Here is a 20,977-nt window from a genome sequence, read left to right as displayed (position 1 = left end):
TTCTTCTCTGCAAAGAGATGCTCCTCCAAAGAAGGTCAAAGAAGAATGATTGAATTGGGTGGGGTCTTTCAATAGTTAGAACAGGAAGTGTAATGAACCAATCAAATCTCTTTTTTTGCAGGTCACATGGGATCCGCGCACCCTGCGCATAGGCAGCACGCACCCAGCGCGCATCCGCGAAATTGAATTAAAAAAAATTATAGGATTAGAAGTAAAAATATATTAGTTTTAAGAGTAGTTTAGAGTTTGTCTTCAATTAATATTCACATGAAATAAATCTATATGTTTTTTTAAATGTTAAATATTTCGCGGGATCTGCGCACCTACCGCGTCTTGCACGCACATGACGCATCGCGGAAGCGCGTAAACGTCATGTTACGTACATCGAACGTGTCGCGTATAGGCTGGGAGTCGCGTACCGGTCGCATTGCGATCGCGCACTAAACACGTACCCAACGCATACCATGCGCGGATCCTAATGCGTAGGGATCGAGAACGGTGCGCATAGGGTGCGCGGATCCAAAAACATGGAAAATATATATATAAAATAAAGTTTTGAACATATAGTTAAAGAAATATTTTTAAAAATATAAAAAAATAGGTTTGAAAAACCCAATAAAAACAAATTATATTTTTTAAGTTTTTAAAAGAATGAATTAAAAAAATTAATTAAAAAAATGGTGATAAAAAGAATTTCAAAAAACATAATGTAATTGACACACTGAATTTGACAAATATAGAAATCCAATGAAAATCATTAAACATGAGATAAGTTATAGATAGGAATTAGCATTTAAAAAACCTTTGAAATTCACTGAAAAAACCATAGGTTTCATGCACGTTATAGTTAGGAATTGGCATTTAAAAAACCTTTTAAATTCACTGAAAAAATCAAAGGTTTCAGGGGCGTTATAGTTAGGAATTGGCATTTAAAAACCCTTAGAAATTCACTAAAAAAACCATAGGTTTCTGGGGCGTTCTAGTTAGCGGGACATTTCCCTCGTACAAAACCCTAGAAATTCCCCTGTTATAGTTAGTTCAGCTAACTATAACTCGGGCCCCCGCAATGCACTGCTGATGACGTCACATATTACATCACTCATGACATGGTCAGTGACATCACTGATGACATCTCAAATGACATCACTCATGACATCACTGATGACATCATCCATGTGATAAATTAGTGCATCTTCTCACACCCTAATATAACCTTTGATACACCGACTCAAAATTTCAAACGGCCATTTTGAAAACCATAGATACTCCAATACCAATAACTACACACCCACTCATTGACTCTTAGGTCTACATACATCTCCACTCACTCACCTGTACAGTCACTCATACTTACAGTCACTCTGTACAGGACTATCATATGCATTTATACACCTATATAGACACACACACACACCGCCAATCATCCATTGAGGTACTGACACATCTAGTTAGTCATGCAAATAATTAATCACAGTCCAATTTACTCGCCTATACAGTTAAACACACTCAAGTTCACTTACTCATAAAAATACTAACAAATTCTGACGCTCTTATACAATTACTGATACAAGCACACACTCATCCATACAGCCACTCCCAAAATCACACACTCTCACATACAGATAGTTATATACTCTTACACACATATACACTGCGTTTCACATATGTAGTTACTGACACATGTACAACTGAGATATACATTCAATCACTAACACACCCTTACATACAGTCACCCAACCATACAGTCCATCACAGATGCACTCTTGAACCATGCACCCACTGAATCACCCACTCACACATCTATGCACAGAGTCACACACACCCTACCCACACAAACACTCAGGCACCCATACAGATACTCAGACAACCAATCAATAACCCATATAGACACTAATATAGCTATTCACAAAACCAAGCAGCCACTTATACACCAACGTACAGACACATACAGACATTCACACAGTTTAGTCACTAGTCTTCAGTAAGATACATTTAATGACTCACTTAGAGTCAGTTACGCACCTAGAAAATCACCCATTCACACACTTATACACCCACTCATTCTTCCATAGGCCTTTCACTATAAATATATAAAACATATTTAAACTTTACAGAAACACACAGTCACTGGATGACGTCATCAGTGATGTCATTTGAGATGTCATCAGTGATGTCATTTGAGATGTCACTGACCATGTCATGAGTGATGTAATATGTGACATCATCAGCAGTGCACTGCGGGGGCACGAGTTATAGTTAGCTGAACTAACTATAACAGGGGAATTTCTAGGGTTTTGTACGAGGGAAATGTCCAGCTAACTATAACGCCCCTGAAACCTATGTTTTTTTTAGTGAATATAAAAAAATATGTATATATATATATATTACCTACTGGCGGTCGCCAGTAGGTAGTTATAGTTAGGACCACGTTTCCATAGGAAAACCTCAACATTCTATTTTGAATAACTTTGGCGCCGGTCGACGAATCCTCGCGAATTTCTCAAAATAGGTGGGGCGCTACGCTCCGCTCCTACCCTGAAAGTCTCGGGGGGATTCGTCAAGCGGGGGCTGAGATAAAAGGGGGGTCCCAAAACGCGTTTTTCCCATGCATTTTTCCATAGGACCTTTAGACAGGGCTACAGCCCGAACGGCTGAACAGAATTACTAGAAATTTGGCAAAGAGGTAGTCCTCAGGTCAAGGAAGTGCCTTTTGTAGGTTTGGTGTAAATCTGTTCAGTAGATTCTGAGAAAATAGCCTTTAAATCAATATATATATCTGAGCCCGCTTACGGTACGCTTACCGTACGCTTACGGTAAGCGTACGGCGGCGTGCGCGAGCGCGATTCTGATTGGCTGTTAGATCTTAGTAAACATTCGAATCGGTCGAAACCAGGAAGCGGCGGCCGCCATTTTGTGTATTTCACTCTGAAAAAAAAGAGTGAAAACAAGGAAAGGGGGCAATGAGGAGAGTTACAGACCCCCTAACATTTGTAAGGGGGTCAAAGAAGGACAGAAAAGTACAAAAAAAACATTTATTGATTTAAAAAAAAATCACGGGGTACGCGTACGGTAAGCTTACGGTAAGCGTACGGTAAAAAAAAAAAAATAGATAAATGAAAAGCAGATTTAAGAGTTTAGAAATTAGGGAGCTCTAAAAAGAGCTGTTGTGTTTATGAAGTCATTTTTTTAGTGGTACCTACAAGTAAGTACCGATGCAGAGTCTAAGGTTCAAGAGGAAGACTCTGTTCCCTTCATCATTGAAGTGCACACCATCTCCTCTATAAATGTCTTGCATGTCATAACGCAAGTTGTTGTGGTAAATGGCACCCATACCATAGTCACGGAGGAAAGCAGAAACAGATTTGTTGACGTGCTTTCTTGCTTTGTCAATCTGTGGACAGAAATGATTGGACCAGTTCCATTTTTGCCTTTGGCATATGTTGGAAAACACAAAGGCAGTTTTAGGGAAAAGTGTAAACAGTTGTGCAAAGGTGTCCTTCATAAGCATTTCCAGACCTACCCCAGTCAAAGTGCCTAGGTCATTGCCACCACAGTGCACTATTATGAGGTCAGGGTGTTGGATTTGAATGAAGGATTTCACCAATGGCATCAATTGGTGCCACTTTAACCCTCTCTGACCAATCCATTTAATGTCTACATTTGGCAAAGCAAGGTCTCTCACCATATCTGTTTTCTCTGCAAACTTTTCACTCCAGAAGACATAGCTGTGCCCTACAATCCACACTGTGAACATCTTCAAAGGAGAACTGGATGCACTCAGGAGGTGTCTTTCAGTAGAATGGCAATATGAAAAGAAAGACAGTTTGGAAATGGAGGCATACATATTTTTTTAAAACAAAAAGAACTGATTGGCTGTTTCATACCATTCTAGAATAAAAACTAGGCTGTATGTGAAAATTAATAGAAGCATGTTTTGTATTGGTACAAAAAAATGTGTAACCAAAGAACAGTACTATGGATTTGCTGTAAGGTTTGAAAAGTCAAGCACTCTTGCTCTGTGGAATTGAAACATTGTGTGTCGAACTTCTGACCTAACTGCACACAGCAGTGTTCCATGAGCTGTTGCTATGGTAGCAGGCAGAAGTCAAGTTGGGGGAAGGGTACTAGGCAGAAGTCAAGTTGGGGGCAGGGTACTTTTGGAAAAGGGTTGGTTTTCAACCAATAGAAATGTGTGAATACATGTGAAAAAAAGGGGGAAGCACTGAGATTTGAAACTTACATGTATATGTGTGGAAAAATAGAGGGAAAGTTTGCCATTATCTGGTTCTGCTGAGAGGAGAGAGGTGAACAGAACAGAGATCCTGGCTCTGATAATCTGCTGTTTGAGTGTCACATTTCTTTCACAACTAACTAATTTTAAAGGTGAGTTTACAGTTTGAGAGGGGATGTATGTGGTAACTTAAGAAATGAATAATAGAAATGGGAATTGTTTTTGTTGTAGTTACACATGGTGGTTTCATAATGTGTCAGTGTGTAAAAGTGATTTACACTTGCCCCGAAAAAAAAAAAGAGCAGTAAGTGTGCTTTCAAATTGGCAAAGAAATTTCGTTTTGGCACTAATGTGAAAACATGACTCTGTGTGCATAAAAGAATTATAGGCAGAGATTTATTGCGTCTTGCTCTGGTGATTTCACAGTTGCATTAGATGGAAAGGGGGAGCGAATTTTTGGGGGAAGAAGCAGAGGCTTAGCACACACCCATGTCCTTGCCGTGTATAGTCATGCACAGTATTTACAAGCCAGTGGGGTTTTCAGGTTTAAGTCTGTAATGCAAATACATTCAGCATCACTAAGGCTGGTTGCCCTTGGTGGAGTGTAGGCAGTCACAGAGAATGCACATGGTGGTGGTCTGAAAAAAAAACAGCTTGGACACGTCCAATTAAATAAATCAAAAATAGTGGTTTCATAATGTGTCAGTCTGTAAAAGTGATTTCAAATTGTAAAAAGAGATTTTCACTTGGCCCGAAAAAAAAAGAGCAGTAAGTGTGCTTTGAAATTAATAGTGAAATGCAATTTATTCTGAAAACAGCAAAAATAAGGCAAAAATATTTTTTGGTAAAAAATGTAAATATGTGTACTGTATTATTAAATGGTTTAAAAATATTAATACTTTTTTCTTTATTTTCAGATCGATATAGAAAATTTTCGGAAACTACAACCATTTTAAAAACTATTTTTTAAAAAAACAAATGAATAAATATTTTTTTGAGTGAGTATGGTAAGTCAATAATAAAAATTGTAGTCTCTCAAGGACTTTATAATGTGATAAATGATTTTTAGTGTTTTTTTTTAAAAAATAAAAAAAAGGTACGCTTACCGTACGCGTACGGTAAAAAAAAAAAAAAAAAAAGTTTTTAAAAACAAGTAAAAAAAAGATGGAAGATAAGGTTGGCTCTTAAAAGAACCGTTGTGTTCATGCAGGGACAGAGGAAAGGAAGCATGGGAAAATCATTCAAAGCTACAAATGTGCTGATCTATTTTGTTGTTCACTAGGGAAACACTGGTCTCCCTATGACAAATTAGACCTTTACAAAATGTGCAATGAATATCAACCTTCCGAAATCGAAGGTTCATTTCCAGAGGGCCAGCAAAAGGAGATTCTCCCCCCACAGATGAAGGGCTCACCTGACCTGCAGAAGAAGGAGTAAGCCCTGCAGGTGATGGTCCAGGCTGAGCTGCTGTGGATGTACTGGCTCGTCTTTCTGAAGAGTTACCTCCAAAAAGATGACCATGTGTCCTTCTGTGTACATCCTGGAGGTGTCTCTTCATGGTGTGATTCCCAAAGGAATACTTCCTGTTAGGATTACCTCTAGAAAGTACACGCTGACACAGCTTGCAAGTAACTAAGGGTGCATTCACCTTTTGCTGGCCTTCTGGAAAAGTAAAATAATCCCAAACATAAGAAGGCTTTACTTTCCTCGCTCTCTGCCTCAAGACAGTACTGCTGGTGCTAGCCTCACTCTCAGAAGAGCTCTGCTGTTCTGCCATCGTATCCCAAAGACAAACCAGCTCCTTCTCCCAAGGGATCACAAGCAGAAATGAGGGGAATGGGTGTGGTGTAGGAGAGTTCTAGAACTGAAAGTACTTTCAACCAATCAAAAGTTGTGTTTCAAGATCACATGACCTACCGTACGCTTACGGTACGCTTACGGTACGCTTACGGCAAAAAGTACGCGTGCGCGTAAAAAAGACACGCGCTTCCGCGCATGCGCATAACAGTCACTCCCCGGCACTTCCGCGTAACGTGCGCGTGTGGCGTAAGCGCGCACGCGTCCCACGCGCAGTACGCGCGGCTACGCAAATTGCGTAACTATACGCAAGCAGCGTAGATAGATTACGGACGTTGCGTAAACCGTACGCTTACCGTGAGCTTACGGTACGCGTACTAAAAAAAAATAAATAAAAAAAAAAAAAAATCTGGTAATAAATTTTACATGTTTATTTTAAAAAATATATTAAAAAAAAATATTTAAGGATTTTAAAAATTTAAGCATAGTCTTTATAAAATGAAAGAAAATTAAATTAAAAATATGTTTGAAAAAAATGAAGAATAAAAAAAAAAAATAACATTTAAAAAACCTTGCAAATTCACTGAAAAAACCATGGGTTACACACACGTTATAGTAAGGAATTAGCATTTAAAAAACCTTGCAAATTCACTGAAAAAACCATGGGTTTCACACACGTTATAGTTAGGAATTAGCATTTAAAAAACCTTAGAAATTCACTGAAAAAACCATAGGTTTCACACACGTTATAGTTAGGAATTAGCATTTAAAAAACCTTAGAAATTCAGTGAAAAAACCATAGGTTTCACACATGTTATAGTTAGCTGGACATTTTACTCGTAAAAAACCAATGAAATTGCCCCGTTATAGTTAGTTCAGCTAACTATAACTCGCGCGCCCGCAATGCACTGCTGAGGACGTCACATATTACATCACTCATGACATGGTCAGTGACATCACTCATGACATCACTGATGACATCTCAAATGACATCACTGATGACATCACTGATGACATCATCCTTGTGATAGAGTGGCAGACCTCCTCTCACCTTAATATAAGCTTTGATACACACATTCAAAAATAGAGACTAAAATTTTCAAAACAATGGACATACCAATACCAGTTACAACAACCTCTTCAGTAATTCTAAGATCAACATACACATCCACTCATTCACCAACAGTCCTATACAGTCACTCATACATGTACTCACTCATCATATGTACTCATACACCTATACATCCTGTTACATAATGCCACTCATCCATAGAGTTACTCACACACATAGTCACTCATGCTAATAAAGAATCAAACATACATTCACCTGTATATACAGTTATACACACACCACCACACTTACTTCTACGGAAACTTACACATACTTAGTCTTTTAAACAATCACTTATAGAAACACATACTTATTCATACAGGAACTCTTTCAATCTCTCCCTCTCACATATACTCACATATATACACCAATAGTCACATATACTAGTTTAAAACATATGTAGTTACTCATAAAGACACTATTCAGACAGTCATTCACTCACTAACACACCAATACACACACGCATCCACCCATGCAGTCCTGCACACATGCTCTGTTCAACACATACAAACAGTGAGTCACTCATTCATGCACCTATGCACTACGTCATACCCCCCACCGAACCATGCAGACACTCAGACTAATACTCAAAAAAACCAACTAATAACCTATATAGACACCCATGTAGCTACTCACCAACCCATGCAGCCACTTATACACAAAGTGAAAAAATGATACAGATATTTACATATTTAAATATTACTCACTAAGCCATGTATTCACTATGATACACTTAATCAGTCAGTTACACAATCAATTTTTCAAAAAGAAATCATCCATTTAGACAGTAATATACCCATTTATTCTTCTATCAACCTTGAGATATACATATATAAAACATATTTAATTTTCAGAAAAACACACATTCACTGGATGATGTCATCAGTGATGTCATCAGTGATGTCATTTGAGATGTCATCAGTGATGTCATGAGTGATGTCACTGACCATGTCATGAGTGATGTAATATGTGACGTCATCAGCAGTGCATTGCGGGCGCGCGAGTTATAGTTAGCTGAACTAACTATAACGGGGCAATTTCATTGGTTTTTTACGAGTAAAATGTCCAGCTAACTATAACATGTGTGAAACCTATGGTTTTTTCACTGAATATATATATATATATATATATATATATATATATATATATATATATATCCCAACCCCTGCACTGAGCCCAAAAACACCCTCAGGCCAAAGTTCTACCCTGACTCCAGCACTCAGCCCTAAAAAGGCCCACAAAGCCCCCAAAATACCCTGATCCCTGCCCCCCTGAGCCCTAAAACATCCCCAAAGCCCAAAAAACTAACCCCTCCTCCCTGCCCTGAGCCCTAAAACGTCCCCCTCCCTCCTGAAAACCAACCCCCTGGCCCCTAAAAACTGTCCCGACCCCAGCCCTAAAAACTACACCCTAGCCCTAAAAACAACCCCGATTCCCCTGAGCCCTAAAAACGTCCCCATATTCCCAGAGTCCTGAAAAACTTCTCCCATGACTCAGCCTTGAAAACAACCCAAACCCCCCAGCCCTGAAAACTACCCCAACCCCTAAAAACTACACCCAAAACCCAGTCCCACTTACCTGACCACATCCTCTTACTTGCCCCCACATTCCAGCAGCTAGACTGTGCTAATGTCTTTACCATGCATATGATTGGATAAGACATACGCGTGGTTAAGTCAAGCGTGGTTGTGCTTGTGTTGTTCGGGCATGCGTTGCTGAGCTTGCATTGTTCTAGCCATTTCCCTCTCTATTTCCTCCCATCATTAGCTCCTTTACTGCCTGAAGGGGTAGCAGAGACGCATCAAGTGTTACACTTAACCACTTTCCACTATCGCTCAAAACTGTGTTTCCTTCAACCATTTTCCGATACTTATTCATGGCAAGTCCGTTAACCACCACACCCTATAACTAAGCCTTCCTACCCTCTTTCCTTAGTCCCACTGCCAAGTTTCCAAAAATCTCCTTTCTGTTCCCTCATTGAGACACACCTATTATCCTCTTCTTCTAAACAGGCTCTGTCTGGTGTGCCATTCCCATTGTCCACCCCCATACCTCAATGTAAGCCTCTGTGCCTGCCTCCAAACCTTTACCCTCTGTGAATGTTACCACGGCTTCCAGACACCCACTGCGCTACTCTCTTATCAGCCACTGTGCTATAGCCACAATGTATCTCTCACAAGCCTGATCTGGTTTATGGAGGACACTACATCCTGTTGGGAGGATGTATGTGGATTATCTTGGAAGTATGGTGGTAATTTACGACAGTGAGGCAAGTACTGTGAGGTGTAGCTCTCACAGAAGCTTTTAAGGTTGGTGCACATAGCAATGCTTTGTTGTGATCTGCAAACTGGATGATTACTTTTAATCCAAAAGTACAACGGACCAGTTTGTCTACAATTTGCATTTCATATGGCCAGATCATTTGCAGTTTTGTTAAGACACTTTGGCAATAAACGTATAAAAAGATAACAATTAGTAACCTAAAAGAATCGATTTGAGTCACTGTTAATAGAAAACCACCATCTCCAATTCACAACAGCAAATCTATAAAAAAAGCCCCCTACTTGCAGGATGGTGAAATGACATATTTTTGGAATTGTGGCCCCATTTATTGGTTCACCTTCAGAAAACCAAAAGCAAACATTTGTCTAGTCATAAATGCCTGGAAAATCATTCTCTATAGAAATGATATAGACTTCCAGTCGTACAGCTTACCATTGTTCACTTTACTTAAATCCATAACAAATCTAGCAAATTGATTTATTATAGTGCACGTCACTTCAATTTCCTGTAAGGTCATATTTATTTAAGTGTAGATCTATCACATAACTCGATTGCTTTACTTCCTGCATCAGTGCACTCTGACATGACTAAAACCTAGGATTGGACCATGTTAATATATTTTTGTAAGCAGCAATTCAATTTGTTGGCAGTAAAAGCTGTCTATAGTACTTTAGTTGAACATCAATAAATTGCAAAGGGCTTGAAGATAAGAGAATATTGAACTATGTTATTTTCTTTTATTTGAAGAAATATTTACTAAAGAAAATTTAAATACCACCTAAATATTTTACCATGAGTAACTTCCATCTCCTGCGCACACACACACAACTGTGTGCACTTTTCAGTACTGCCGGCTCCTTTTACTAATTGTACGCGTGCCTGCAGTTAGGCTTTGCCCATCAACCCATGCACTCTCATTTCACAAATACTCACCCACTTATACATATTCCAAATACAGGCAGTTACAAAGGGAGTTAAGGTGGACTAATATATTAGCAGTGGCTTTGCCATAAAAATAAAGTTGTGAATCCATATCGGAGTATAAAGTCTGCAAGCAACCGTTCTCTAGTCATTGAGTAGCGCAGGTCTCCCACATGCCTGTACGGAACAATCTGCAATGTTAAGGATAGATGGAAAACTCTACCTCTGAAACCAAAAGGAGTTGGGTCGCTTTTTACTTCATGGCGTTTAACTTTTTTGTCAGGACTTGTAGGAGAAGCAGCTGCAGAAAGAGGGAGAAGTAAAAAGACAGAAGAGAGATATTGAAGAATGAGGATTAGATGAAGGCATGCTGCACATGTAATACCTTGGAGTTAATGATGGAGAGAACCGTCTGGTGTTAAACTGAATTTGTTTCCCAAAAATACAAGTCCTCCATATAATTTCTATATCTCTAAGAGATTAAAATATTTAAATATAATTTATTAAGAAACTACGTAAATGGAAATACATTTCAATAAACCCTAAAGCATCTATGAACCATGCTGCTATCAAGCATGGCCACTTTATGGGCACAATGCCCCACCTATTGTTAAAGTGTGTCACCCAACTAACTTCAGGGCTACGATTTTCCAGCTACGAAATAATGTAACCTGCTTTTAAACTGTGCACTTGGCACCCCATGATTACAATCTTTTTCTATAGTCATGTAATGTGCAGTGACTTTTGTAGCACAAACCCATCAATAGAAAATGTGAAATACAAGAACTGATGAATGAAAACGTTTTTGCAATGTGGAATAGTCAAATTGAATTTTGGCCAAAGTACTGAAAGCCAGAAAATAGGCTTGGACAATAAGGGCAGTGGTGACCAAGCCGCTGCTCAACGCAAGTTCAAAAATGCAGACAGATTCTTACAAAACAATTGATTTCTCATAATTCGTGCTCTGCAATAGGAGACGGTTTCACAGGTGCAGAAGGATTGGAGGCGGACGTGTTTCTGCTGAGATTTAGACAGTACATCTAACAAACATCTAAGGATGAGTACTTAAATAATTCCGCCATCCTCTTTGCCTTCGGAAAATTGCTGCAAACACCTTGTCCATTAGCGATTGAGGGTAAATAAGCCAAAATAATGTATTTCCAAAAATCATACGAATCACATACTTTTGGTTCGAAAAAATGTTCGAACAATTGGATCCCTATGTAAATTACACCTTAGACCTTGGAAACGTTAGTACAAGTAAAAGATTGGTTCTGTCAGTTGCAAACCAATTTTTTCAGGGTGGAAGATACTGATATTTAGAAAATAAAAGGTAAAAACAGATGTTTCATTATGGAATTTTCTCACAAATATTCAAATTTGCTGTGCAGCTTGCTGGTCCAAATAATATGATTGGCCCGGTTATGTAAGCGGGGAAATCGAATACACTGCACTTTGGGACCAATTGCTTAAATGTATGAAAACTGTAGCTTTCCAGGAGAATTTAGGATTTAATCATACTTTCGTGGATTGCACTTAGGTAAATAATACGCTGGAGCAGGCTTTTGCAGATACGTCCAATTACCCATTCTACTCCATCTTTTCCTTCACATGGAGATATTCCCACCTCTGTACCTCAAGAAAATGTGGGATCCTAGTGGGTGACTGCAAAATTCTCAGCTTTTGCTTTGCTATGAACACCTGTGTTCCTACAACTATCTGATGCTTACAGCTGTGAAAACTACAACCATGGGGCAGATTTAACCTTGGTATTAGTTCAATCTGTGAGTGTAAATGTCAGCAGATCCTGATTTTATCAATCAGGATACATCATTTGTGATCACAAGTAACAATATTAACAAACACATGTTTGAGAATCAATTCTCTGGTGCTTTGTGCTGCACGCATAGCAACCAGTAGGAACTAGAAGATCTCACCTCATCTTATTTTCAACTATTCCTCAAATGTACCTACACTAAACTCAGCAGGCTGCAGTTTGTCATTAACAATGAAGTATGTGGAGGAGGAGCCTAGCGCGCACCCAAGATGGCCGCGTAGGTGCGAGGCTCCCGAGGACCTCCGCGACCTCCTGCATAAATCCTGACCGAATCCTGTCCTAGATGAGGGGACTGTGTTTGTGAACCCGAACTGAGGTGACGCCCGTTTTCCATTCGGACTTCGGACACCGGCGGGAGCACCGATTAAGGTTTGCGGCCTTCTCCACACCGGCCCCCCGTACTGGAGTTGTGGGGCGATCCGGCGACAAAGTGAATAACAGCGGCGGGCAAGGCCGGGCGACTCGCGCACCCCGCACTTTCACTTTCGCTTTTGCGCCCTCCTTGCTGCCAGGCGAGGTAGGGTCGCGAAGCGGTGTGCGGTGGTGTGGCCTCGTTGGGGTGCCCTGCCGGCCCGCCGGCGGCGGTCCGTCCTGCGGAGCGGTGGTCGCCCCCCCCCCAGAGCCCTTGAACGGGATTGTCTACCCCCCTTTTTGAGGAGATTGGCTCGATTTGGGGACCGCGACCATGGCCACAAAACAAGATGGCGACCGGGCTAAGGTGAAGTCGACCCGTCGTGGCGCGGCCCATCAATCCAACAACATGGATCGCTACACCCTCCAGAAGGGGTCTCCAGAGGCGCTGCGTAGGTCCCCTACGGGCCCGACTGATGCTCCTGCTCTGCCCACGGACCTGACCCTCCGAGACGTCATGGGCGCTATCGCCGAGATGAAGGCCTCGGTGGACCAGCGCTTTGACACTCTGGCGCAGAAGATCGACTCGGTCCTCGTGGACGTGGGCCTCGTGAGAGCCGATCTGTCAAAAACAAATGACCGGGTCGATTCTTTGGCCCACTCTACCTCGGGCCTCACATCTGACGTGGCGGCCCTCCAACAGGAGGTGCGCAGGCTTGGCCAGGCGAGCGCCCTGATGCATCGTCGACTGGAGGATTCCGAGGGTCGGGCCCGGAGAAACAACGTCCGCATTATCGGGGTGCCGGAAGGACGCGAGGCAGAGGCAGCGGATCTGTTTGTGGAGGACTTGGTCCTCACCCATCTCCAGCCTCGGGGGCTGAGTAAATTCTTTGCAGTGGAACGTGCCCACAGGGTCCCCGGGGGTAGGCCTAAGGCCGGAGCCCCTCCGAGGCCTCTCATCGCCCGGATTTTCAATTTTCGGGACAGGGACGCTATCCTGCAGACTTCCAGGCTACAAGGGCCGGTCAGACTTGATAACATGGATATAAATTTCTATCCTGACTTTACTCCGGCGGTCCAAAAGCAGAGACAGAGCTTTCTCGGTGTCAAACGTCGCCTACGGGACCTGAATCTCAAATATGCGATGGTTTTTCCGGCTAAGCTGAGGGTGGAGGTGGATGGCCGCACGCACTTTTTTGATCGTCCAGAAGCGGCCGGGGACTGGCTGGACACTTTGCCCGGAGATCGGGGCCGGGGGGGTGGGGGGGGAGCGGTTGGTGGGGAGGGCCCGCCGGATCAGGACTGAGGGACTAATGGTAGGCCTTGCTCGGGACTGTGTTATTGTCACCATTGACTGTTAGGGTAAGTTCCCCTCCTGTGGAGGTCGTGTGGGGTCTCTTGGGGGATCTCCCTCCTCCTCTGGGGGACTAGTTAGTTTTCTTCTATGGGGCGACAGGCACACTGCACTTTGGGGGGGCTGTTTGGGCTCATGCAGGGGTACAGGGTGGGGGGAGTTCTGTTGGGATGGGTGGGTTGGGGTGGGGTGTGGTTCGTTTCTACCGCGAGGCAAACCCTTCATTGTATTGGTGTTTTTGAGATGCTCTCCGGGGGACAACTGATTGCTTCTGTATGTGATGGGGGGTAGGGACCTGACTTTGTTGTCCTGGAACGTTAACGGACTGGGTGATAGGATTAAGCGGGGTGTGGTCCTGCAATATCTGAAACGGATTTCGCCTGATGTGGTCTTTTTGCAGGAGACGCACCTCATTGGTAACACCTTTTGTGCCATGAATCGGCGTGGCTATCGTTTGGTGGCCCACTCGGGCTTCACATCAGGCTCACGAGGGGTGGGCATTATGGTCAAGACCTCGCTCCCGCTAGAAATAGACGAGGTGCGCCATGATGAGAGGGGACGCTACACTGTCTTGGTGGGGAGAATGGAGGGCAAAGTAGTCGTCTTTGTCTCAGTGTACGTCCCACCGGGGTTACAGTCCACCACCTTTGCGGACCTGGGACGCCTCCTGCTTGACCTTCCGGGGGGGCTTCTGGTGGTTGGGGGGGACTTCAATGCGGTGGCCTCTGGGACTATGGATCGCTATCCCCCTAGGGACCTCCCCCGGGCACAAGCGTGGCTGTCTGGCCTTTTGGACACACTGGGATTGGTGGACTGTTGGCGTCTAAAGCATCCCGCTCAGCTGCAATACACCTTCCATTCGGGGGCCCATGGTAGCCTTTCGCGGCTTGATTATGTCCTTGTTCCTGCGGCCTATGCCGGGAGAGTGGGGGAGGTGCGCCACTTGGTGCGGGGTATTTCAGATCATTCCCCACTCCTGTTGCACTTTGATGTCTTCCCGAGGGGGGAGGGCAGGGTAGCTCCAATCAATGCCTGGTACCTGCGCGACCCCACTATTCGTGCGGACTTGATTAAATCCTTGCAACGGTATTTTGAGGAGAATGTGGGGTCTGTCTCGTCGGCCATCTCCCTGTGGGAGGCTTTCAAGACAGTGCTTAGAGGGGAAGCCCTCTCCTTTATTTCCCATGCCCGGAGGCGCGCACAGGAGGAGGTGACCCGGGTGGAGGCCGAAATTACTGAACTGGAGGGGGATCTGGGGAGTGGGGTGACTGACGCTGCGCTGCACGTTCTACACCTTAAGCAGGCGGCCTATAGGTCCCTCGTCGAGGAGGCGGCTAGGGGCCTCAGCAGAGAGCAACAGGGGCGATTGTATGATGTGGGTGATAAGGCTGGCAAGTTGATTGCGTGGTTGGATAAGAAGGAGAGTGCTAGTCGTGTGGTCCCGCTGATTGAGAGAATGGATGGTGTACGTGTTACTGAGCCGGAAGGCATTGTCTCTTGCTTCGCAGATTATTTCCGCGAGGTATATTCCCCGGTTTCTCCCTGCCCGGAGGAGGATTCCCATGCCCTGCTGCGTGACATCGCGCTGCCCTCCCTCTCAATGGAGGACAGGGAGTTGATGGAGGCCGCCCCCACCTCGGACGAAATTGCCCTCGCTATCCGTTCAGTCGCTTCTGGCAAGGCCATGGGCCCGAACGGCATTCCTATCGAGTTGTATAAACTGCGACCGGATGTACTGGCACCCCATCTCCGCGCAATGTTCCTTGCGGCCCACTCGCGGGGCTCCCTCCCGCCGGACCAGCGTCTGGCTACCATCGTGGTTATCCACAAGGAGGGGAGACCGCGAGACCGGGTCACATCCTACCAGCCTATCTCGCTCTTGAACGCGGAACCTAAAATCCTCGCCAAGGTGCTCGCCAACCGGCTTGTCGGCGTGGTGGGCGATTTGGTCCACCAAGACCAGTCCGGCTTTATTCCCCATCGCAATACGGCCCTTAATCTGCGGCGCTTGCACGGGGTGCTCGCGCGTGTTCCGTTCGTGCGGGAGCCGGCCATCTTGGCGTCCTTAGACTCCACCATGGCGTTCGACACGCTCGAATGGCCCTACATCTGGGCGATGTTGGCGAAATTTGGATTTGGCCCGGGATTCATCAGTTGGGTCAAATTGTTGTACTCGGACCCATTGGCACAGGTGGTGGTGAATGGTCGAGTCTCGGCCCCATTCGTGCTGGGACGGGGCACGCGACAGGGTTGTCCCCTGTCGCCACTCCTTTTTGCACTGGCCTTGGAACCCCTGGCGGAGTGGCTGCGGTGGCACCCTTCTATCCGTGGTCTCCGTTGGACCCCCGAGTATGAGGACCGCGTGTCCCTCTACGCTGACGATATCCTTTTGTACTTAGCCTCCCCGCGCAAGTCACTGATTGTCCTGGTCGATGTTTTGCGCTCCTTTGGCCGTAATTCAGGCCTTGTCATCAACTGGGCTAAATCCTGTGTCTATGTGCTTTCCGGGGAGGCTCCTGTCCTCCCCCGGGGTTGTCCGATCCAGATTGCCTCGCAGGGATTTCGATACCTGGGGGTCTATATTACGCTGGACCCGGTGGCCCGCTACGAGCGAAATCTGCTTCCCCCCCTCCAGCGCTTGAAGGAGGATGTCGCGCGCTGGCGGCGCTTGCCGCTCTCGCCGCTCGGCCGGGCGGCATTGTTCAAGATGATGTCATTGCCGCGCTTTCTGTACGCTCTCCAGAACACTATGGACTTGGTCCCGGCGCGCTACTTCCGTGAGGTGGAAAGCTTGCAGCGCCGTCTGTTTTGGGACGGGAGGCCGCGTATAGCTCTGGCAAAATTGACGCTCCCGTGGTACGACGGAGGGATTGCACTCCCGGATATTAAGCGGTATTACTGGGCCTCCCAGTTAGCTGCGATTAATCACGGTTTCTATGGGCCCGCCCTAAACCCGGCATTTGAAATGGACAAAATGCTCCTGCCCGGTGGCGACTACAATCGAGCGCTCTACACTAGCGTGCCCGATTCCCGCTTGACGGGACCCACGCGTGTCATGGTGCGAGTATGGCACGCGGCTAATGCAGCTATGGGATGGAAGGACCGTTTAACCCGAGCGTCACCGTTGTATGCGTCGGAGAGGCTGGGCTCTTTGTGGACCTCGAAGGGCTTCGAGAGGTGGGACATGATAGGCATCAGTACAGTGGGAGATCTCTGGACGAGGGGAGGATTCAAAACATTCGAGATGCTGCAGGCGGAGTTTCAGCTGCAGGGCAGTGAATACTTTCGCTACCTGCAGATCCGTCACGCACTGGGTTCCGTCTTCCCAGACGTGGCCTCCATCCCGGAGTCCTCCCCCCTGGAGGATAGAGTGCTAGATGGCCACGTTCCGGACAGCACGATCTCCCTCATTTACAAGAAATTGATAAATGACCGCTCGGGCTTACTGACTGGCCTCCGCGAGGCTTGGGTTGCCGTTGGGCTGGAGCTGGACGACGAGGACTGGATTTCCGCGGTGGCCTCTCCGAAGGAGGTGGCCATCCCGGCTCGCCTTCGCTTCGTCCAGCTTAAGATACTCCACCGGGTGTATATGACGGGGCCAAGGCTTTTGCGTATGGGCTATGCCGAGGATGGATTGTGTAAGCGTGGGTGTGGTGCTTTGGCGACTTTTTTGCACATTCTGTGGGAATGTCCGAGGGTGGAGCGATTCTGGCGTGGTGTGCATGAGGTCCTGCGAGCGGTTACGCATGTCGCGTTGTTGCCTGAAGCGAGGAGATGCTTGCTGAATGTGTGGGAACCGACCGATTACTCGGTTCCGCAGACGCGATGGGTGACTCTGGGATATATGATAGCTAAACGTGACATTGCTCAACTGTGGGGATCCCAGAGGCCCCCGGCGGTGTCAGCCTGGAAAGAACACATGGATTGGTGCATGTTCCGAGAAAAGGTGGTGTATGTGGCGCGGGGTAAGCCTGGGGCATGGGTGAAGATATGGGGCCCCTGGAACGCCTACCACGGGGGTATTTGCGAGCCGCCGTTGTTGCCTCCCACTTCACCAGCTCCATCCCCCTAGTTGACCCCCTCCCTCAGCCCCGGGCACATTGTTCTCCCAGTCCCGGATCTGTTTCCCTTCCCCTCTCTGGATTTCTTTGGATGGTTGGGGTCCCCCACTGGAGGAGCACGTGTCGTCATTTTCGATCGCGGGTTGCCTTGCGGGTGTGGTTTTATGTTGTTGTGTTGTATAAAACGAAACCGTATTGTGGGCTCAGAGTCATGTGGCCCACGTTGTTGATACCTCCTGCTTTATCGTCTCTGCAAAGTCAGGTGCCTTATTGTATGTATGTCATTTGCTTCTGTCACTTTAGCGGCCGGCCGGAAGGTTGTAGGCCCATACTTGTATATATTTGAGATTGCAATAAACGGTTTCAAAAAAAAAAACAAAAAAAAATTAAAAAAAAAAACAATGAAGTATGTGATGTAATCCTAGTCTCATAAAATCTTGCTGAAGATCATTTCAGTTTCATAGCACCAACTATATCTTATTTCCCACAGCAACCAAGACTTGGGAACAAATGAGTGTTTGCGCCCATATCGGTATTACAACTTGCATGCATAAACTGCACTTTACTGACATATCTAGCCTGCACAATTTTCTGCAGGTAAAATCTGGACAAACTTGTTTAGGGGGTTATCAAAAATATCAAAATTTTGCAGCTCCAAATGGGGGAATACATGCAGCATTACCACAGAATCCCTCAATCGAACAGAGGAAAACCAACCCCACGGAATGAGTATTTTCCAAGTTGGTATTTTCTCCAGAGACTACATTAACACGATGCATTAAGTACCATAAAGTTCATTTAATTAATATTCACAACAGTAAAGACTGCACCGTTAATGTAAGCATGGTTCTGAGGAGGGACTAGAGGAATCAACACCTACTTAACACTGACAGTAGTCAAGACCAAGTTACCATATGATGCCTAAAAACAGACTTTTCATTGAGGTAAATATGAATAGTTTGATGTCTAAAATATTGTATAAAGGTAATTGCGTTCCCAATGAAGTATGGGTGTCTATGTAGATCAATGACTGTTCTGCAGGCTCGACTGGAAGCCTGACTCTGCAAGATTCAAATGCCCTCACACACCTAGATATGTGTCATGCTTCATCATAGGGCATTTGCTCCAGGTCGGGCCGCCGCTGCAATGCCCGACGGGCACCCTCAATGGGGCCCTTTGCCAGAGATCTTCTTGTCCGCTGTTTGGTAAAGTGTGGGTGTGGGGGCTTAGGGAGTAGATCGGAGTTAAAATGTGAAAAGTGTGAAGTTAAAAATAGGAAAAGAGGTACTCCTCAGGAAAAACTTAAATGAACAAGTTCTCTTACCTATTTTAAAATGTGTGATGCTATCTATTAGACTTTAGTTACCTTAGATAGCTATAGGTAAACATGTTTTCAGCATTCGTGTAGTCATAACAATGATCTAGTAGCTATTTGTCAGGACTGATATTAACCTAATCTACTTTGTGATTGGAGTTTTTATGCATAGGTTCATGGATTTGCTCCCAATCACACATACCTTAGTTTTGCTATTGATTTTTAAATTATTTAGCGATGACCTGTTGTTTAAATACACAGAGTAAACAATAAAAATACAATTAAACAGTTGCATTCATTGTTGAAGTATTGTTGGCATGCCGCAAATTGTGAATCACATGCTTATTTTTTACACCAAATGCACACTTTGCTGTTTGCATCAATCACATTCTCTGTGTTGGATCAAATTATGTCCCCTGTACATATAAAAACACCACAAGACGAACATGACATATATTATTAAAAGTCCATCACAACTGGTAACTCACCCCAATTGGGTAAAATTTGAGACTCTTCGAGTCGTGCATGATGGCAAGCCATTTGCATGCTGAAGAAAGGAATCAATGTCGGGGTCAATTGATCTTATTTGATTCAGAATATAAATAGTGTTCCATTATCTGATGCGTGGTCGGCTATGCCCTACTTACAGTTTGGTCAGGACCGGCTCTCTTGACGACCTACCCGCGTTAGCCGACTAAGAAGTGTCGGTGCACGGGTTGGTTTGCAGTATTTAACCTGTTGCCAGTGTGGGTCCTGCTCTGTGTCTAAATGCTAGAGCGGGGAGTTGAGTTTAACCGGACTGGTTTAGTCAGTTTTTTTTATCTTCTTTGGTAAGGGATAAATGCGAAAACAATGTGGCGGCCACCATGTCACTGTAAGAAGGGTATCAACCTATTGTGGATAAGCAGGCTTGGGGTTAAGATTCTTTTTTAAAAAATCTAACCATTTAAAGGGGTATATTGGAACTGTGTTCACAGTGTAGGCGAACAAGTTGTTCCCCAAAGGTGAGTGAAATTGGGAACAGTTTATGCTGGTCATGGAGTAAGGGTCCAAGTTTAATTGCTGTGTGGTCAGTTCAGTTGAATGTTTAGCTTATCATTTTTGAAGTGTTCATGTGAACGGCCTCCATGGGTTTCTTAAGGTCTCTGTGCTTAGTAAGATCTGTCATCCTCCTAAAGGTTTTAAGAACCAGTGTGAGATTTAAGGGCTAGCCTGGATTAGTATGTTGGTGAGGGGATTGCTCCTCCCAGCTGTGTAAGACTAGGAGCAGTTGATACTACTATTGTAACAATGTCTATGTGGTCTGTCCAATGCAATGTGTTACTCACTTAATGAGATATATTCACAATAGCAACCGCTAAGGGTTTCGTAATGTGGACAGGGTAAGGGAGTTGGTGAGCTGGTCCCTCAATCACCAAGAGTTATGTCACAGTGCTTGTTGATCTCCTAGATCCCTGTCTGGTCTAATCTGGTCTAACCTATGATAGGAATATGTATATCTCATGCCATGGAATGTCATCATTCAGACCAATGGTATTGGAGGAAAGGCGGAAAATCCATTGTTGTTCTTTCCTAAACAGTGCTTGCTTATTCATATTAGAATGTGTTTCTAGTATAATCCAGCGTAGGTCATCTGATGTGTGACCATCAGTCAGGAAATGTGTTAAGTTTCAATGGGGAAGCCCAAAAGAAACTACCCGACCTGGGTCAATATTG

At 44.6% G+C, this 20,977-nt stretch overlaps 1 protein-coding gene across 20 annotated transcripts in view; it reads right to left on the bottom strand.

The window, feature by feature from the left end:
* Nucleotides 1-20,977, bottom strand: part of MCF2L (MCF.2 cell line derived transforming sequence like) — a 927,044-nt gene that overhangs the window by 46,000 nt on the left and 860,067 nt on the right. For 19 of the 20 annotated variants that reach the window (XM_085622295.1, XM_085622305.1, XM_085622296.1 and 16 more), the window contains one exon: nucleotides 10,567-10,644. The exons of the other annotated variant lie outside the window; for it this stretch is intronic. In XM_085622295.1, coding sequence (XP_085478421.1) covers nucleotides 10,567-10,644 — 78 coding nt within the window. The remainder of the gene's footprint in view (nucleotides 1-10,566; nucleotides 10,645-20,977) is intronic. 20 annotated transcript variants of the gene reach the window in all.

This window comes from Triturus cristatus, chromosome 8 (genome assembly GCF_964204655.1).
Source record: "Triturus cristatus chromosome 8, aTriCri1.1, whole genome shotgun sequence".
Lineage (NCBI taxonomy): Eukaryota > Metazoa > Chordata > Amphibia > Caudata > Salamandridae > Triturus > Triturus cristatus.
The sequence above is the reverse complement of the archived record's forward strand: the minus strand, read 5'-3'. Positions and strand labels throughout refer to the sequence as shown.